General features: G+C 36.0%; 1 protein-coding gene across 1 annotated transcript; it reads right to left on the minus strand.

The window, feature by feature from the left end:
• Positions 1-13,787: 13,787 nt before the first annotated feature.
• Positions 13,788-15,134, minus strand: LOC126747542 (queuine tRNA-ribosyltransferase accessory subunit 2). The gene has a single exon (XM_050456265.1). It carries the CDS (start codon positions 15,025-15,027, stop codon positions 13,813-13,815), a length of 1,215 nt encoding a protein of 404 aa, XP_050312222.1. The 5' UTR covers positions 15,028-15,134; the 3' UTR covers positions 13,788-13,812.
• Between the last annotated feature and the right edge of the window lie 6,175 nt (positions 15,135-21,309).

Below are 21,309 nucleotides of genomic sequence, written 5' to 3' on the forward strand. Positions count from 1 at the left end.
TCTTTTTGTTTTCCCTTTTTTCAGTGCTTTTTTTATATGCCTCCATGGAGCTGAGTTGAAGGCATTTTTAATGTCCAGCATAATCATTGCACACACGTTTTGATTTTTTAGGGCCTTTTGTTTAATATTATCTCTTATAGACCTAACATGTGCGATGGCGTCAATAGTGCTCTTACCCTTCATAAAGCCGAATTGTTTTTCACTAATCATGCTGTTTAAGATAACTTCATCCATCAGTCTTTTTTTAATTAAATATTCATATACTTTTCCAATAGCATCCATTATACATAAAGGTCTGTAAGTTGTTTTTTGATTTCTTTGGTTTTTCAATTAAAACAAGTCTTGATATTTTCCATGCTTCAGGAACATTTCCTTTCATTAAACAGCCATTAAACATCGCACGTGTTAATTCTACATTATTTAGCATAAACAATTTAACTATCTCTGGACTTATTTGATCAGGTCCCGCGGCCTTTTTAATTTTAAGCTGTGATAGGGCATCTTTTAGTTCTTCTTCGTTAAAGGGAGTGATTTCTTCTTGTCTTAAAATCCAATTTTGTTTTGGCTCTATTTTGTCTTCGGGGAATAAAATTTTTATCTGTTCTTCAACTGTCTCTTTATCGGGTCTACTGATGTTTCTTAGTTTTAGTCTCTTCACTGCTATCTGGTAGGCTTTTCCCCATATGTTTTCCTCCAGTTCGTTGCGTAACTCTTCCCATTTTTGTTTTTTGCTTTTTTTTATTTCTTTTTTCAAATGTTTTTTTGTCTCATTGTAATTATTTATTGCTTCTTCAGTAAGTAAGTTTTGTTTTTTCAGCCTCATAATTTTTCTTCTTTCACTTACACATTTTTTTCTGGCATTGCTTATATTTTCGTTCCACCAGTATGTTGGTTTACGATTTGTATAATTTGTTTTGGTTTTAAAGTTTTTGTTACACAATTTGACTATTTTTTTTGAATATTCTTCTGGACTTATATTATTATTTACTAGGGTTAGTCGCTTAGCATCATCAACGAACTTTTCAATGAGTTTTGGCGTTGTTTTCCATCCCCCTATTTTCACATCCGGCTTACTGTTTGAGTTATTTTGTTTATTGATTTCATAGTATAATGAGTAATGATCGCTTAAATTTTCAACATGGTCTTCCAGGCGCCAATTTGCAAATTTTTGATACAGAATCGATGATGTCAATGTGAAGTCAATGCGTGATGTGCCCGTTGTACTAACAAAAGTTGGGTCGTTTCCCAGGCTAGCCACTACCAATCCCTCTGCTGCTATCCATTCGGATAAAATAAGTCCTCTAGGATTTTGAATTTTTGAGCCTATCAAAGGAGTTTTAGCATTTAAGTCGCCAGCAATAACTATTTCTTTTTGTTTCTTTCTTCTTAGGACGCTTAAATCGAGTAGCAATCTTTCTAGGTTTTCGTCTTCTTTATTTGGTGACAGGTAGACAGAGCACAGAATGACATCTTCTAGTTCCACAGCAGCGAAGCCGCTGCCTCTCATGACAGAGAGGATTTTAATTTTATGATTTATGTATAAAAAAATATCACAGTCCTTATCACAGATAAAATTTGTGCTTAAAGCCTTATTTGGTTCTTGTCCCAAAACAATGTCAATATTTCTTTCTGTAATTTCATTAAAAAGTAAGTCATGTGCCGCTCTACACCTGTTGATATTTATTTGGAGACAACGTAACATCATTTTAGTTGCAGAGTACCAGAAGCCTTACATTCCTCATCTTCGGTTTGTACTTTGTTGTTCTCTTCTTGCCGTTTGATTGCTAAACTTTGCTTAAAGACCTGACATTTAGCCGTGCCAGCTCTATGGCCTAGGGTTTGACACAATGGACAGTATTCCTCTTCGTTGCACTCCTTAACGCTATGTCCCTCTTTTCCGCATCGGTAGCACAGTAGACTCCTATCGGGCCCTTTGCAGTTTTGTGTAGTATGGTTATATTCCCAACATATTCGGCATCTATTCAATTCAAAGAATTTTTGTATTGCACATCTTACTAGCCCCACACGTAGGTATCTATTATTAATTAGCTCTTTTGCTTCTTTTAATGGAATTATAACGGTTGCTGTTACAGTGTTATTTTGAATTTCTCGAGTTTGGCTTACATGAATATCCTCCGCTTTAATAGTTGGTGTTTCTTTAGTAATAGCGTCAATTATGTCTTGTTGTTTGGTATATTTTTCCATTCCTCTAATTAGAATTTTTTGCCTGTCGAATTTTTTATATGTGTCCGTTTTCGTTCGGACCTCTAGATCGCATTCTTTTAGCGCCTCTTCAATTTTTTGTACTTCCTCTCGGTTTTTTTCAGTAGTTATTAGAAGCTTCCCTGTCTTAGTTTTTCTAATTGAGTGAATGATTTCTCTGTGTTCTGAATTCCCGATTTTTTGCTTAACATTTTTTAGAATTTGTGAATAGTCTTGGTTTTTTTGGTCTACTATTAGAGCGTATGTATTCCGTTCTCGCAATTGTGGAGCATTTTTGGAGGTTACAGAGTCATTTCCCTGGGAGTTTGTGGTGTATACTTTAACCTTTATTTTCGTTTGATGGAAAATTGCTTCCACCATCTTCCTGAGATAAGCTACAGAGCAGTTTAATATTTGATGTATTGCTACGATACTTGACTCGTTACTTAGAGAATCCCTTAGCCTTATTAGTTTATCCCACAGATCTTCTTCTTTTTCTTTTAGTTTTATGACAACTATTTTGTGTGTAACATTAAAATTTCCTTTTGTGGTTTTTGTATTGGTGGTTACTTCTAGGGTCTCATAATCTTCCTCTATATTTTTAATTTCTGGGAAAACGGAGTTTATAGATACTTTGGATACCCCTTTCCATATCTGCATCACTTGGTTCGATTAAGACTACTTTCGTTGTATCAGGAGTATCACTGAGAGGGCTGCCTATTAGAATTTCGCTGCTCGTAAACGCATCATTTTCGAATTTTTTATTAGATATTAGTTTCCATTTTTCAAAATCAGTCACATTTTGGAGGTCTTCTGCATCCACGATATCGTCGGGGTTTTTATATGTTTGGGTGCCGATCGTCTTTGTTTTTGTAGCTTCTGTATTTGTGTTTTTTTTTGGGCTTGTTTGTGTGTCTGCTTCAAATGTCATTTTTTCTATGCTATCTGTTTTCTTTTGTACTAACCATTCGTTAATTGATTTTTGTTTTAGAATATCTACCTGCCTTTTGAGTTGCCTGTTTGCTTCCTTAACTTCCCTTTTTGCATTATTTTCTACATATTTATCCAGATATTCGCTGATTTTTATTATGGCCTCTACTGCCTCGTTGACTACGAGCCCCTCTGTAGACTTAACTTTCTTGTATATTTCTTCCTCATTATATGATCTGTCGAAAGAGGTATCCGACAGTTTTCTCACTATTCCAGCTTTCACTATATCTCCGAGGCTGTTACTTCTACCTCTATTATTCGCATAATTTTGTAGTAGGTTTGAGGCTATATTACTTGGGTAAATACATGGAGAGCTGCCCCCCCAGAATCCGTGGGGCCACCAGATTTAACTCCGGTACGGGATTCTCCACCCATTTGGGTGGTACCCGCCTGGGGTACAAATTCCTTAGTTTTACTTTCCATGGTTTGTTTTGCAGTTTATCCCTACTGCCAGGTAGTCCAGTTTCGTAGCCAGGTCGTCATCATAACATCGTTTTTTTTTTTTTTTTTTTTTTTTTTTTTTTTTTTTTTTAATTTTAGGTGTAAAAAGGATTGAAAAGAAAAGGGGACCTCCTAGCCCTCGTTACCTAATAGCGTCGGAGGGCATCGGAGCACCACTCCCAGGGAGTGGGGGAAAAGGATATTGAGTTTAGAAGGTAAGTGGGATAAAATGGGTATAGTAAGTGAGGAAGCGTTCTTTGAAACGCCTGAGCTGTCCTTGGCAGACAGACATCCAACCTTGCTCGGCATTATGTTTAAGGTTGGATGGCTGTCTGAGCCCCCTCCACCACGTCAAGGTTCAGCAGCTCCCCGAGGGGGAACCCAACCCAACCCAACCCAACCCAACCCAACCCAAACCAAACCAAACCAAACCAAACCAAACCAAACCAAACCAAACCAAACCAAACCAAACCAAACCAAACCAAACCAAACCAAACCAAACCAAACCAAACCAAACCAAACCAAACCAAACCAAACCAACCCAACCCAACCCAAGCCAAACCAACCTCACAAGTTGTTGGGAGGTTCATTAACACCCAAGAGTTCATCAAGTGTTGATGGAATGGGATTCAAATCATATTATAGTCGTTGAAACAAATCGTTATGCAGCACAGTCTAAAAACAAAAATATTAAACGAAAGTCCAGAATACAGAAATGGGTGGACACCAATTTCGGAACAAACAACACGGAAGAAATTAAAAGGTTCCTTGGTATAATTATGTGGATGGGACTATTTCAGCTGCCAAGTATCCAAACATATTGGCAGACATCTTTTTTGTACTTCAATAAAGTAAGATCTTTTATTAGCAGAAACAGATTCCAGCTGCTGCTAAAAATGCTTCATTTTAACGATAATAAAGGTGTTGTTCAAAATCGTCTTCATAAAATAGACCCACTTCTCAAAAAACTCATAACCAGTTTTCAAGCACCTATTATACCTGATAATGAGGTATGTATTGACGAGACTCTCGTCCCCTTTAAAGGACGTCTCTCTTTCCGACAGTACATAAAAAACAAGAAGCATAAATTCGGCATAAAGCTGTTCAAATTGTGTGTCTCCAAGGGATATACCTATAACCTCAGTGTATATTGCGGTGCTGAAAAAAAAAGGGGATGCCTGTGTCTGTACTGCAGTTGTAATGTCTCTTATGAATAACTTACTTGATAAAGGACGAACTCTATATACAGACAGTTCTACACCAGTGTCGGGTTAGCTCATTGTCTGACAAAACGAAAAATTCACCTAGTTGGAACGCTGCGTGCAAACCGAAAATTGAACCCGAAAGATGTAGTCAGTAAAAAACTTCTAAAGAACGAAGTTGTTGCAGCCAAAAGTGACCCTGGTGTAGTAGTTCCAAAATGGAAAGATAAACGTGACGTCTTGGTTCTGAGTACTAAACATACAGACAAACAAGTAACTGTTAGACAAAAAGGTGGCGAAGTTCAAAAACCTGAAATTATAGCCGACTATAATAAATGTAAGGCGTTTATTGACCTATCTGACCAGATGATGTCATATGGAACATGATTGCGGCGAGGAGTAAAAGGGTACAGAAAATTAGCTGTAGAGTTACTAGCGGGAACTGCAGTCGTAAATTATAAACATTTTGTACCAAGAAGTTGCCAACGAAAAGATGTCAATAACAAAATTTAAAGAAATGGTTGTAGGAGAAATGCTTCGCATTTCCACTGTTGATGCAGATGCCGATAATCAGGTGAAACATATTTTAGTACAAAGTCAAGGTGATGAACGAAAAAGAGGTCGATGTGTCCACTGTTACCAAAGAAAAATCTGAAGAGGTTGGGAGTAAATTAACGGCTAAAAAAGCGACTCAAAGTAAATTTAGGTGTGAAGTTTGTGAGAAATTTTATTGTTTATCTTGTTTTTTTGAAACTCACACTCGCCTTAAGTGAATAAGCCACATTTTTTGTTTTAACTTGTTTTGTTTTATTACGTTTAATTTCATGTTTAGTTTAATTCATATTTAATAAATTTATGTGAATAAACCACATTTTTCTATGTATTTATTTTTGTATGCATTTATTTCAAAATTCCTCTTCAGAACAAAGAGCAAAAATAAATTTCGTAGGTCAAACCGTTTTTGGGTACCCCAGACCACCATATAAAAGCTCCCATAACAATACATGCAAACCGTGCATCCAATGCGGATGCAGGCGGCCAGAAATACAAAAACTAGTTTGTATCCATTGTGGCTACATGCGGCCACTCAATCATCATGATATATCCATGTTGGATACATGTTGCACTCAACGTGTTAAGGTCGCCACACAAAATTAATTTAGTTTTTAGAGGCATGGAGGCATCTAGCAAGCTCAGAAGTTTTAGACAGAAAGTCTGTACATCAGCGTCAGGTGTTCTATAAACACAAACAATATAGAGGTCATATGACTTATGGTGAACGATGGAAAATTCAAACACTTTTTCAGATAATAAGTTATCAACCTTAGTTACTGGTGAAATCAGTGATTGTAGACATTATCATAATACCTCCATGGGATAAATTACTTCTGTTAAATCTTGCTATTGTAGTGTAATTTTTAATAAAGACAGGTTCATCTATGTTTAACCAATGTTCAGTTATAGCAACAATTTCTGGAAAATTTAGCTCTTCCAATAAAAGAAATAGATCATTAGTTTTGTGTCTTAATGACTGAATATTAAGTAGAAATACACTAAGCTTGCTATTGCCCGATTTATCAGATGGTGCTTGATCCTCTTTTCGCGTCATTTTATCTAAAATCAAAAAATTATTAATTTATTATTATTAATTATTAATTTATTATTTATTTCTAGATGGGGAACCGCTAGAAAAATAGCATGACTTTAATGTCATTAAGTTATTTTAAATGTTGTCCAGACATAAGAGCGTTTAGAGGATCAAAAATTACCTTAACTGCCTGAAAAATTACTCCAATTGCTTGGCTGTTAATGTCTGTCGGCTGCAATTCCATTTGGACCCACTTATGTAGGTGCAAGTTCTGGCTACAGAACTTACGTTATTGGAATCCAACTTTAATTTAATCATTGGATTTTAAAGTCAAGGTGAATCGACTTCAACTAATATCAACCGCACTTCAACTCTATAGGAATTTAACGAGAAACTTCAAAAATCCTGGGATGTTCTGGAAGTCATCAACGGTGTCATTTAAAGGACTTATTATGGAAACCATGAAGACGCTGAGCTGCAGCAAATCCAACTAGAGCTCAATTTGACATTCAATGAATTCACCTGTGAAGTGTAGCAATACCTGTTTATTTCTACAAGAGGTTTTGTTGCCCATATTGAAATAATTTTAAGATGAAGAGCACTTAAGGAGAGGGCAGTGGAATCTTAATCGTTGAGAATGTTAAAGTCGTCACAATATATTCGGAGAGAGTATTTTTAACTGGATCCGGCCCTTATCTTTAGATCCAGTTCTAACAGATTTTCTATAAAAAAATTATTACTAAGCCAAACAAAGATTAATGTTGCAGCAAAGTGCTTTACACCCATTATGTCATTAAACCGCATTTTCCAATTTAACATTTCCATCGCGTAAAAAAATCACGTGGATTTTAATCAAACTATTTCTATTAGAACTAAACATTCGCTGATCACATCTCATTAACGTGACTGTCAATCTGTGATGACATCACGGGGACTAGTGATCACTATGAGCAATTATTTTCGACCAAATTTTTGCTTAAATTCGGTCGCATAATTTATAAAATAATCTCAAAACAAAAGCAAAATTTAAAAGGAGAGCGTGATCCAGTTTAATTATTTATGTAATAGGATCACTGTAATCAGCATTCGCTATTCATAGTCGAAGATAGTGTGCGAAAAAACGCCACATTACGCTGGTTGCGACCCAATTTCTTCATTATGATGCCGAGATTGATTGGACTAAATAGAATTGTGTCTCGGAAAAATTGTATTATTTGAAAAATCGCTATTGACTTTCGGGATGTTATTGTTCAGTCAGGAAAACAAACTATCAGACAAAACAAGGTTGGCACGTGAGTCACCGATAACAATTAAATTGGCTTGTTAATCAGTTCAGCCATTATTAATTATTCGAGAAAATTGAGAAACATGTGAAAAATAGAGCGAGCAAAGATCAGGAATTTGTGTTATATAATTATAGATACCCAATGCAAATTTTGGCGATAACCTTCGCAAATTAATCGCTGCAAATGGTTTCGTTAGCAAGGAGTTTATTGGTTGCTCGAGGAATATTTGGGCATGATAAATTGCACATCTATATGTAAGAAAAACACCCGGCAGGTTGATTAAAATTATATTTATTCAAATTGGTACAAGACGGAATCTTCGCTTTAAGTTACTTTCACGGCCTTTTGCCTATTTAAAAGCCATGCCTATTCAAAAGGCTCAACGGGATATCACTATAATATGATATCTACAAACAAACAGACTCTTATTTATTGGTTTTTTAGAATTAGCCGGTTCACTTATGTTAGAATACTATTTTAGGGAAAAATAGTAAAACCACGATATTTAATAATACAGTGAGCCCGCTTAACGTGATTTAAAACTAAAACTAAATCCCATTACCTCTGTTTTTTAAAACCACATTCATTCTTGTTTATACTTTCTGGCGCGGTATCGTAGGAATGCTGAGTGGCCGTCTTTGCGTTCTTCTTGCTAACATTCGGCCATCCTGAGTTCTTGTTCTGGCCTCAGACTCCAAAACTTAATTATTCTGAAAATAACATGTTAGCCATTATTCTAACCGTCAACATCCGTTAATGGCCGTATACGATTCATACTCTGTCAACTATTTCATATGTCAAGCATTTGCTAACTGTTCTTTATCTTATACATATGTTAGTCGTTTACTAACCACTGAGGGCGTTAGTCGTTTACTAACCGTTTCACTTTCGTTAGTCTTTTACTAACCATTTTTACTATTGTTAGTCGTATACTAACCTTTTAGTACAATCCAGGGTTTCATGCTATCGACTGCCACCACAGTCCCGTTTCTTTCTACAACTCTCCCGTAGATCCTCCACTTCATACCGATCATTGGGAAGCACCTTGAATACCCTGAACGGTCCCTTGAACCTGGGGAGTAGCTTCTTGCTTCCCCCTGTAGCTGTTAGAGCATTATTGATTCGCACAAGCTGACCTTCTTCATACTTTGTCGCTTCGGCACGTTTCTTATCAAAACGTTCCTTCTGACGTCTCTGATCCTCAGAAATATGTCCTGATATCGTCTGATGTAGTGCATGAATTAAATCGGATTGTACTTCGTTAAGGATATAAGACTCAGATATATGCCGAGGCTTAAATCCTGCCAATGCCTCAAGTGGCGATACCCCAGTACTCTTAGTGATAGTACAATTAATCGTTAAAAAGGTCGGCGGAAATCTACGAACTTCAGTTTATAGAAAACCAACACACACGGGCCAGTATCTGCACTATGAGTCCAACCATCCCGCAACCACCAAAGTAGGCATCATAAGATCCATCTACAAACTGAGCTCGAACCATCTGTAGAAACGACGAGGATCTCAAGACTGAAGTGGATACCATCTACAAAGACCTACAACAGAATGGATATCCAAAGAAGCTAATAAGTAGGACCATCCAAAGGACGCGTCCAAATCAAATCAGAGACGAGGCCACCACGACAACCAGACTTCTACCCATACCTTACATTAGGGGTACATCGGAACAAATCCGACGCATTGCCAGCAAGTACAATATTAGAACTGCCTTTAGATCTAGCACCACTATCAGAAGCGTGGTTTCAAAGACCAAACCAGATGGCATGGTGGATACCAAAAATTGCGTCTACCGGATCCCATGTGAGTGCGGTGACTCATACATAGGTGAAACGAAGCGCCCCCTAGAAATCAGAGTGAAGGAACATCGCAGCTGGACCCAAAGAGGAGAGGTTTCCAAATCCGGAATAGCAGAGCACGCGTGGCATAATGGACACAATGTCCATTGGTCAGAAGCCAAGATTCTGCACAAGGAACAGCACTGGCGGAAGAGGAAGTTCGTAGAGGCAGCTTTCATTTCACAGAATCAGAGGATCTTCAGCCAGCGAAGCGTCGATATACCCAACATCTGGAAGCCTCTACTCTCAGGACAGTGTAGGATCTAGAGAGACGCGTGTCCTTCCCCCCCTCCAACTCTTTTTCACGGATGACTTTCCCTCCCTTCCCTCCCCTTCCACATCGCTGCACACATCTAGTATATAAGCCTATAGAATAGTAGTTTGCTGTCAGTTTACACTTGATAACGGTTGGAGATACTTACCAACCGAAACGTCGTGTTACAATAAATAAATAAGACAATGCAAGTCCGACAAGATGTTTTCACTGTACCATTGTCTACCACCTTCAAAAACATAGGGCGGTGGGTTGGAAGATCTTCACAAATGACAACCGAAAACAAGATGGAAATGCTAAAGCGATGCTGGGTACCTTCTGATAATTATGATTTTTCTGGCGATGCCATGCACTTAAAACGCAAATTCAGTCATACTTGGCTACAAATGTATAAGCCCTGGCTTGTTTATTCGCAAAGATTAAAAGGTGCATTCTGTTTGTTTTGCGTTCTCTTTCCGCCGAAAGTTACACGCGGCGTGCAGGGATCTCTTGTTATCCGACCATTTACCAAAAATATAAGGATATACATATTTTCTGCAAAGCCCATGTAGGTAGTCAATGGCATAAAGAGTCAAGTGAATCTGCTCAAAATTTTAGCAATCCAAACACAAATGTACTAGTTGCTATGCACAGTGGCCATGCAAAAGTTATTGAAGATAATAAAAATGTCTTAAGGCCTATCATCAATACAATTATTTTTTGTGGAACACATGGTTTGCCACTAAGAGGAAAAGAAAAAGATGAAGGCGTTTTTCAAGATCTGCTTAAACTAAAAATTAGCTCTGGTGATGAGGTCCTGAAAAATCATTTGGAAAAAGGCCATAAAAATGCTCAGTATACATCTCCAAGGATACAAAATGAAATCCTAAATATTTGTGGAGTCTTGATTAGGGAAAAATTAATTACCGAAATTAAAGCTGCTTATGCCTACAGTATTTTGGCTGATGAATCAGCTGACATCAGGAAAAGAGCAGTTGTCAATAGGGGTAAAATTTTACGACAACAAAAAAAAAATTGTGAGGGAAGAATTTATGTGATTCATCGAACTGGAAAAAATGGATGCCGAAACTATATCTGGTGAAATTAATAAATTCATTAATATATTAAATATTGATGTTAACAAATGTGTGGGTCAAGGTTACGATGGATGTGCTACAATGGCGGGAAAAGATGGTGGTGTCCAAAAAATATTAAGAGAAACATACAAGAAGGGTCTATATTTTCACTGCGCCTCCCACAAACTAAACCTTGTTGTGAATGATCTGAACAAAGTTCCTGAGATCCGTAACTGCATTGGAACTGTCAAAGATACTATTAATTTTTTCAGGGAATCAGTTTTGCGTCGAAAATATGCACCAAAAATTCCATTGCTCTGCGAAACAAGGTGGTCCCAAAAATATAAGTATTGCATTATTTAAGAAACATTTTATCGAAATTGTTAAAGGTTTAGAGCAGCTTTCTCAAGAAGGAAATTCTGCACACAGAAAACTGCAGCTTTCCAACTATTATCTGCGGTTGGTCAAACTTCATTCATATTATCCTTATGTATAATAGCACAGATTTAACTAGCTACGCTCGTAGCTAGTTAAATCTGTGATAATAGACAAATACAACTCCTTGCTTGAACCAGTGGCTAACATTTTGCAGTCTAAAACTCTGGATATAATTAAGTGTTCAGATCACATTAAAACAATAAAAACTGCTGTTATAGAACACAGACTTTCCGCGGAAGAAGGTAGTGAGGAACTTTTAAAAACAGCCAATGAAATAGCGGAAGCTTTAGATATACAGTTGCTTATTCCCCGGACTATTGGACGTCAAATTTATAGAGCAAATCATCCAGCTATTTTACATAATCATTTACCTATTTTCGCCGTTCGCTATATGTGCCCTATTTGGACTCATTACTATCCTCATTAGAAGCGCGGTTTAGCCAAGATCAATCTCCAGCTTTTGCCTTATCTTTGTTACACCCTGCTCAGATTACAAAAATTGCAGCTGCAGAGTTAAAAATTCGTATGGAAGAAGTCTCCAAATTTTATGAATTAGAAGGCATTATGTCAGAAGCTCAACTTTGACAGATCTATTGGAAAAACATGCAAAATGTGGATCTTCAAACTTTGGAAGTATCAGATTTGATTCACCACGCAGAAAATTTTTATCCAACGGTTGAAAGAGCCCTACATATGCTATTAGCAATGCCTTATTCTACAGCTACCATTGAAAGAACATTTAGCACTCTCAGACGAGTAAAAACCTGGCTGAGATCGACAATGGTAGAAGATAGGCTAAACGGCCTTTGCATGCTTAGTGTGCATAAAAAATTAGTGACTAGTTTGAGTCATTCTTTTATAGAAGATGTTTTAAATCGCTTCGCAGAAGATTCACGAAGATTAATTTTTAAATAAGGAATTACCTAGTAACCTTTTGTAATACTTGTTAACTTGTGTACTATTTTTTACTATTACTCCTTAGACCTACTACCTTCAACTTATAATATGTATCTAAAATAAAATATGCAGATTTTGTATATAGTATACTTATTTTTTTCCTACGAACTTGTTCACGATATCCAAACATGAATATCTTTTCTTGCCCCCCCCCTAGTCTAGAACCTGCGTACGCCCTTGTGAACAGAATACATGAACTTGTACAATTTATCCTATTTGAAAATGTTTCATCTTGTAGCAGCTTCACTGAAATTTTAACTGCATGTTACCTTTTCCTTACCATTCCAGTTTCTGTGGCTTCGGCAGAAAGATCTTTTTCAAAATTAAAACTAAGATATTAAATTTGTAAATTTGTTTGTAAGATATTAATTAAATTTGTGCACTGATTGGCATACGTCACACAACAAAGAATAAATGAATAATGGCCAAAATATTAACAACTTTGTAAAAAAACCTATTTTTTGAATTTTATTTTTAAATGAGATAAGCATCAGGGATTAATATTACTTGTCTTTACTACTATAATTTTATTATGGTTATTACAACTATTGACTTTTTTTCTTATTAAAAAGTGTTCGAAATAGAATTGAACAGAGGGACAAAGTCCTTGCCACTTTGATTCAATAAAATATCTATTAATTGTGTTCTGTCGAAGTATCATGATGCCTATGAAAAAAATATGTAATTTTTCCTTTAAGAACAAATTTTGAGAAAACAGTTATAGATAAAGGTATACTTGTTAGTATCAAATTCAAGATAAAAGAATGCTTTATCCAAACGCATTACAAGATATAGCGTGTTCCATTTAAAAAAATAGCGCAAAATTAAATTGAAAATATCATTGAGTAACGATTTTGATCACCCTAAATAAAAAAAATAAATTTTGGAATTTCAAATGATAAAATTAACTTAGCCAAGAACTCTACATAGATTTTTTAGAAAGATAAAAAACGTCGGTGGTAAACATTAAAATTTAAGCGAAACACTGATTTTCAATTGTTAATAGCAAAGCAACGTCGCATTTTAGAGCAAAACAGTTTTAGGGTTAAAGAGAAAGTCTAATAAGACTCCATATTGGTAAAAAAATATAGGTGGTTCCATTAAAAAAAAAATCAAATTATGTACCACCCTTTTTTGGGACACCCTGTATCAACCAAACTAATTTTAAAAAGTAGCCCCTCTAACATATTTAATGTTTGTTCCGTTTCATGATTTAGCCGCAATATTAAATGGACACCCTGTATATAAATAGATTGTAGTCATGAAAAATATATATAAAATTTTAATAAGTCCAAATGGAAATTGCCTCACAATGCCCAAATAGTGGAGTGACATTTCTTTATGATTCTAAATTAATTTTGCTGGTGATTTATTGGTTACAATATGGGCCACTTAATTTTTTTAAAGACTTTCTCATCACTTTAATTTGTGTTACGGTACAAAATCCACCCTGCATATCATATTTGAACAATTGGGATCAATAAAAATTAATTAATTCATGTTTGGCTGTTTCATACAAAATATATTTATACAGTAGCAGACCGAACTTTCTGTTCAAATTTACTCTGAAAATCATCAAACTGTTTCTGCACCCTCCACTCCAGCTCATCCAGTGTCCCATCCTTGATAGACTCTCTAATTTTATTAAAAAACTTTAACATATGATGGGTGTTATGGATCATTATCAGAATGGGCCCTAAAAGCTCTTGCACAGTCAAAAGATGGTGAATATATGCCCTGGTGTAATTCATGCAAACTAAACATTCACAGTTCGGTTTCAATGGTTCAAGATCTTCAGAAAACTGTTCTTCCCTCAAGTTTAACTCGTATATATTGCAAGTGTCTTGAGGATCAATAGCAAAAATCATTACTGATGATCGCTCAGTTAAAATCCTACAATAAGAGGTGTCAAATAAATCCACCCCAGCTTTTACAAGTTTAATAATATTCACAGGGTTCCAACAGCCCTGTATGGCTAAAAGTTTTTCTTCGGGCATAGCTTCAACAATTGTGTCTACAATAGGCTTGATGTCTTTAAAAGGGATGAACTCCACTTGCGGTCCATTATTGTGTAAACCATCAATCAAATACCCATGAAAACTCTCTTCATATGGTTTAAGAAGGTTTAAGCACTTTTGTCTAGACTTCACACAATATGCTCCAGCAATGGGCGCTATCACAAGACTGTCTTTCAGAGCTTCACATTTTTTATGTCTCTCTAAACACTGTTTGACAAAAGCAACGGTGTTGTCTAAAGCTTTTGCTATACGCTTGGGTGCACTGGTTTCATTGGTATCACTGTCACTTAATAAAACATACATGTTCGGCTGACAGTGCTCTACCATATCCATATATTTATCACTATCATAGAGCACTTTACCATTTCTCGTGAACACTGGAACCTTTTCTTTTATGTGATGTCCGGGCTTCATGATATCACTGACGTCGTGCAAGGTGAGGCATGTCAAACTGTTCTTGCTCCCGATAAAGTCGGCCACAGGATGACTGAATGATTTGATGGCCTCTTGATATTTATGCATGCTGACCACGGGGATTTGCAGAATCTGCGGCTCCTGGGTAACCATTTTCAGTACTTCATGGGTAATATGCGGTACGTGGCCGGCTTGGGTGTGTAAAAGCACCAAAGGAGTCTCCAATTTAATATCGGGCTTACCGGGGATTTGGCTCAGTTCTCCTAATCTAGGAGAACGTTGTAAAACAGTTTTTACTGTAAACTTCATAATTTTATTTGTTGTTAGTTAGGTTCAGTATAATTTGCAAATAAAAGAGTTTAAAAAAATAGTTTTTAAAATTTTATAAAACAAACACTCATGAACAGGTGTTTATGTCAATGTCAAAACAAAATGTCAGATTTGAACAGTCAAATAATATAAAATTCGGTGAACGGCTAAAGGTGTTTCTACACGGCGAGCGTGCGTAATAGCAGCGCTAGTGCTTATACTTATTAATTTATTTCTGCCAAAAAATACAAACTCTTACACAATTCAGAATATTGAAAACAAAATTCAAGTCAAACGATTTATCTATTTTTATTTTTTTTAAATGAATGAACAGATTTCTATCAGTTTTAATTAACAAAATAATACCGTTGATTGAATATTTTAAAACCAAATATTTAATCGACGGTAAAACAAAGATTTTTTCAGTAATATACCTGCATATTTCAATGTATTAGGTAAAAAATTCTTTTAGTGAATATTGGCTAATACCCATATACGCTGTATGAACCTAATCTCAATTAGGTGTTTAATCTCGCTTAGTTGGAAAATTTGAAATGCACCGCGCACAAATTGTGGTTTAATTATACGTTTGATTATATTATCTATAGCTTGGGCCGTAGTTAAGTTCCTCTTCCCCGGGGAGGGCCGGGGTAGAATAGCCCTCCGCTATGCTCTGCCTGTCGTAAAAAGCGACTAAAAGAGCAACCTCTTTGGTGGTAGATGTTGTCCACTTGCATCGCCCGCTTCAATACCACCACATAGGACTTGTGACGGCGTGAAGTGGTTCCATGGAACTCACGTTTCGCCGCCATGTCCATGTGTCCGGTTTTCAAAGGGGAAACGGAGTAGTAAAATTAATGCATGATGGCGCCCTCACGACCAAAACTTTCCGGAGGTAAACTAGCCTCCCATTCGGATCTCCGGGCGGAGGCTGGTCGGGAGGTCCATCAGGCGGATTTAAAAGACAAAAATAAATTTCTGCAACATCAGAGGCCTAAACACCAATATTAATGCAGTACACCAACACCTGCAATCAAATAAGCATCACATTCTGGCATTGGCAGAAACAAAGGTGAAACCTCCAACAACAAATGTTCACCTTATTTATCCTAGATACGATCTACACACCCGATTTCGACTAAACTTTGGATTGGCAGTATTTGTCAAGAGCGAGTTGAATTGCCAGCGGGAGGAAACGCTTGAACCTCCGGACTTCGACGTTATGTGGTTCAAAATAATAGCCAGTGGAGCCACGAAATTTATCTGCTGTATCTACAGACCACCAAGCGATACCCAATATACGCAGCTCTTTTTGAACCTGGTTGATTGCATTAACCAACGGCAAATTGACTACCCAAGCGCAAAAATCATCGTCATCGTCATTTTAACGTTCACAATATCAACTGGCTGCGCTTCTGCAACAAGAACGACGATGAAGGACGAGAAGCTGAGCTACCTACCAGAATCCCCGATCGAGACGGCGAGTTCACGAGTCTCCTAGATCTGGTCTTGGCTTCAGACCCTGACTCGTATACTGTATCAGTACAGGCCCCCTACGAACATCGAACCACAAATTGATAACAGTCTCTTGCCAGTTGGATGTTAAAACGCAGGATCCTCCGATGCCGCGGAAGGTATGGCACTATAAATCAGCATAGCGGAACCATCTTCGGGAATTTTATCGCTCATTCCCTTGGAAAGAAGTCTGCTTTAGAACCAATAACATCTCAGAATGTGTAAACCAAATTACAGAGACGATCTTGACAGGAATGGAAGTTTATATCCCTTTTTCTACTAAATGCAGATCAAACAACAAGCAATGGTTCAACCTGAATTGCAAAAAGGCAGTAAACACTAAAAACGCAGCATATCGCGTTTTTAGTGTTTACGTCGTCGTGTAGTGCACAGCAGTGGTTGCACATGTTGTTCGTGAGCTCCGCATTATTTCGTATATTCTAACTGCTATAAATTTTGTATTCTTCAGTTGCAATGATGGATAAGTGTGTAGCCTGTGATTCTAAAGTCAGCAGAAATCAACCAGGAATTCCATGCGATGTTTGTAAACAAGTATACCATGCTAACGCGCAGTGCTGCGAAGTGAGAAAGGATCAGGTAAATTTATTTCGACCAACCTCTGGTGTAAAATGGAACTGCCCATCATGTCGTACTGGGCACCGTGATGACCAAGAGTCTAGCGATCGGCGATCATCGATGTTGGCGTCGGCGGCGCCAAGACGACAGTCGATTATTATCGGCAACGACGCCGGTGGCCGCGGTAATGGTACTAATACCTGTTTCGTCGGCGTCACAGGGCTTGTCGGCTGTTTGCTTGGAAAATGAACTGAGGATGCTGCGGGAGTCTGTTACATTTTGTTCTGACAAAATTTCAGATTTTGAGGCTACTTTAAAAGCTCTTTCTGAAAGCATTAAATGCATTAAAATCTTGAGAGAGGAAAACGAGAGATTAAAGGCTGATTCTATGTTAATCACGCAAAAAATTAACTCACTTGAACAGTTTTCCAGATCCAATAATATTGAGATCCATGGGATACCAGAAATAAAAAATGAAAATCTTATTACAATTGTAAATAATATAGGTAAATCTATTCAGTGCGATATTGAAGAAGAAAGAATTGATTTTATTCATCGTGTCCAGAGTCGAAATCAAAATCTACCAAAGCCTATAGTAGTTCGATTTTCATCCCGCATTTTTAAGGAGAAAGTGATGGGTGCTGTGAAAGCCAAGATTCGTTCTACTGGGAAAAATGGACCTGGTTTAATGCTGGCCAGTGCTCAAAAGCCAATATTTATCAATGAAAACTTAATCAGCGAAAAGAAAATATTGTTGAAGGAGGTCAAGCAGTTTGCTAAGGATCATCAGTTTAAATTTGTCTGGGTCAAGAATGGCAATATCTGCTTGAGGAAAAATGAAACATCACGAATTTTTCTTGTGGGAAACTCATCTGTTTTGGAGAAGTTGGGTGATGGCTCTGCGTAATATATTTATAATGTTTCATTTATTAAGATATTTTTGTTAATAAAATGGCTCTTCACGTATATTGCCAAAATACAAGGGGCTTAAGAACCAAGCTTAATGAATTTTCTTTGGCTATGGATGGAATGAACTTTGATATTGTTTGTTTAAGTGAATCCTGGCTTAATAAAAACATATCTGATGGAGAACTGTTTGACTTAAATAAGTACAATGTCTTTCGACGTGATCGGGAGACAACAATTTCACAAAAGAAGGATGGGGGTGGCGTGTTAATAGCAACCAAAAAAGTGCTTAATGCAGTTAGTGTACCAGGGTTTTTCAGTGATGCAGAGGATGTATGGGTGGCTTTAAAAGTCGGAATCAATACAGTGTATTTTTGTAGCGTTTATATTCCGCCAAGTGATCGTATGGGATATTCTTGTTTTTCTTCAAAGTTATCCTGGATAAGTGATAATGTGGGTGATAGTTCTATTCTGGTGTGTGGTGATATGAACTGTTCTTCGGTTACATGGGAAAAGAAAAATAAGTCTGAGGATTTTTTGATACCTATTACCGTAAGTGCTGAGCATGCAGAACTTATAGATACATTATCATTTAGTGGACTAATGCAATATAATCCTATTAAAAATAATAATAACAGAATTTTGGATTTAATTCTTTGTAATAAAAACTATATTAGTCATATTATGAAATGTTCGGCCCCAGCAGTCAAGGAGGATAGCCATCATCCTGCTCTTGAATTTTTGTTTTGCCTAGATATTCCTAAATCCTTAAGAAACCCAAAACATAGTTTTTTTAATTATAAAAAGGCAAATTTTGAGGAAATCAATAATGAAATGTCTAAAATTTATTGGGATACTATTCTTACTAGTGTTAATATTCACATAAATCTAAGTAAATTTTATAATATTTTAAGGGATATAATCAAAGAAAAGGTCCCACTTATCCATCAGAGTAGTGGTTACCCTTATTATTTTTCAAAAGCTACTATTAAAGTAATTAAGGAAAAAAATAAATTTCACAAAAAATGGAAAATATATAAAAACCCATCTGATCTAAACATATTTAAACTCTTAAGAAGTCGATCTAAGGGGCTAATAAAACGTGATTTTAATAATTATATATCCTTTTTAGAGGACGAAATATCAACAAATAATAAAATTTTCTGGAAACTTGTATCTGTTAAGAGGGGAAATTCTGGCTTACCTTCAGTTATGAAATATAATAATACTGAAGCCTCCACCTCAAAAGAAATTAGCGATTTATTCTCAGAGTATTTTAAATCAGTTTTTGTAGCGCCAAGTGTATCAAATAATCATCATAACAGTAACATGACACATGATAATCTAGGTTTAATTCAATTTCAACTGGATGAGGTTGTAGCAGGAATTAATGATCTGCATCCTAAAAAGGGTGCAGGCCCTGATGGCATACCTTCATTATTTGTCAAAAATTGTTCTAGAGGACTCTCATATCCTTTATATAAATTATATAATCAATCGCTTTTACAAGGTCAATTTCCGGATGCGTGGAAGGTTTCCAATGTAATTCCTATATATAAGAACGGGCAAAAAAATATTATCTCCAACTACCGTCCAATAAGTAAGCTCAGTATATTTGCAAAATTATTTGAAAAACTTTTATATACATATTTTTTTAAGTTAGTGAAAAGACAATTAATTTTTGAACAACATGGGTTTTTTGCAAACCGTTCTATAGACAGCAATCTTCTCACCTATCTTGAATTTTTAAAGAAAAATATGGACAAACGTATTCAGGTTGACAGCGTCTACACGGACTTCAGCAAGGCCTTCGATAAAATTAACATTTCAATTTTGCTAAAAAAACTAGCTCTGGTAGGGGTGGGTGGTTTTCTTTTAAAATGGGCTGAATCTTACCTCTCGAATCGAAGGTTCACAGTCTGCATAAACGGCGTAAACTCCGAAATAGTTAATGTAACGTCGGGGGTGCCACAAGGATCTCATTTGAGCCCCTTTTTTTCATAATATTTATAAATGATATATTTAAATGTTTTAAACACTCGGAGTTTTTGCTTTATGCAGATGATCTTAAATTCTTTAGACCTATAAAATCACACGAAAACTGCCAGCTCCTGCAGGAGGATATAGAAAGCCTTGTTGAATACTGTCGGATCAATTGCCTTTTTTTAAATATTAAAAAATGTCAGTTTATTTCATTTACTAAAAATAAATTAAAAATTCAATTTAATTATAATATAAATAATGTTGATCTTAAAAGGACCCAAGAGGTGAAGGATTTGGGAATCATTTTTGACGAGAAGTTACTTTTTGATAAACATATTAATACCTTAGTGTTAAGTGCGTATAAAATGTTAGGGTTTATTAATAGGCAGGCTAAAATTTTGAAATCCTCTAGATCCTATATTTTTTTGTATTATGCATTTGTTTATAGCAAGCTTAATTTTGGGTGTGTTGTTTGGAATCCGATTTACTCAATTTATAAAAATAGATTGGAATCTGTGCAGAACAAATTTTTAAAGTGTCTTTATTATAGGGATAATTTAAATATTGTTACTAATGACTTAGGTGATATAAGAAAACATTTTGGTATACTTACTCTTGACAACAGAAGAAAAATTTCAGACCTTTTATTTTTGCATAAACTGTTGAATAATAGAGTGGATTGTCCATGTTTGATGCAGGGGTTGAGATTTAATATTCCATCACGGCAATTAAGACTTAGTGATCTTTTTAATTTACCTTTCAGAAATACTAACAGTTGTCAGTCATCTCCACTGTGCAGAATGATGAGATTATCAAATTTTTATAATAACATAGATCTCTTTTTTGAAACCCAAAAAAACCTGAAAGGTATATTGAAGAGAGAGCTACTATAATTCGTATCCCAGACTTTGTGTTTTTTGTGTAAGAATTAGTATTTAAAAATTAGTATTTAAAATTTAATAGTCCTTTTCCGGTTTCGCAATTGTTAAGGGTATTTAACTTTAGTGTCTGCAAGTTTATATTGTTTCTATATTTATAAGTGGATACTGTAGTGGGTTTACCTGTTTGTATCCTTAAGAAAATAAATAATAAATAATAAAATAATAAAAATAATAATAATAAATAATAATAATATCGCAAATGGCGTCAACATCCTTCCATCGAAAATCGGAGGAACTTTTTAGCCTCCAGAAATAGCTGCAAGCGAATTATTGATGAATGCAAAGAGAGTCACAACAACAGGATCAAAAACAAATTGCTAAACTGCCCAAATAGATCAAGATCTTTCTGGTCGGTATCGAA

This window comes from Anthonomus grandis, chromosome 19 (assembly GCF_022605725.1).
Source record: "Anthonomus grandis grandis chromosome 19, icAntGran1.3, whole genome shotgun sequence".
Classification (NCBI taxonomy): Eukaryota; Metazoa; Arthropoda; class Insecta; order Coleoptera; family Curculionidae; genus Anthonomus; species Anthonomus grandis.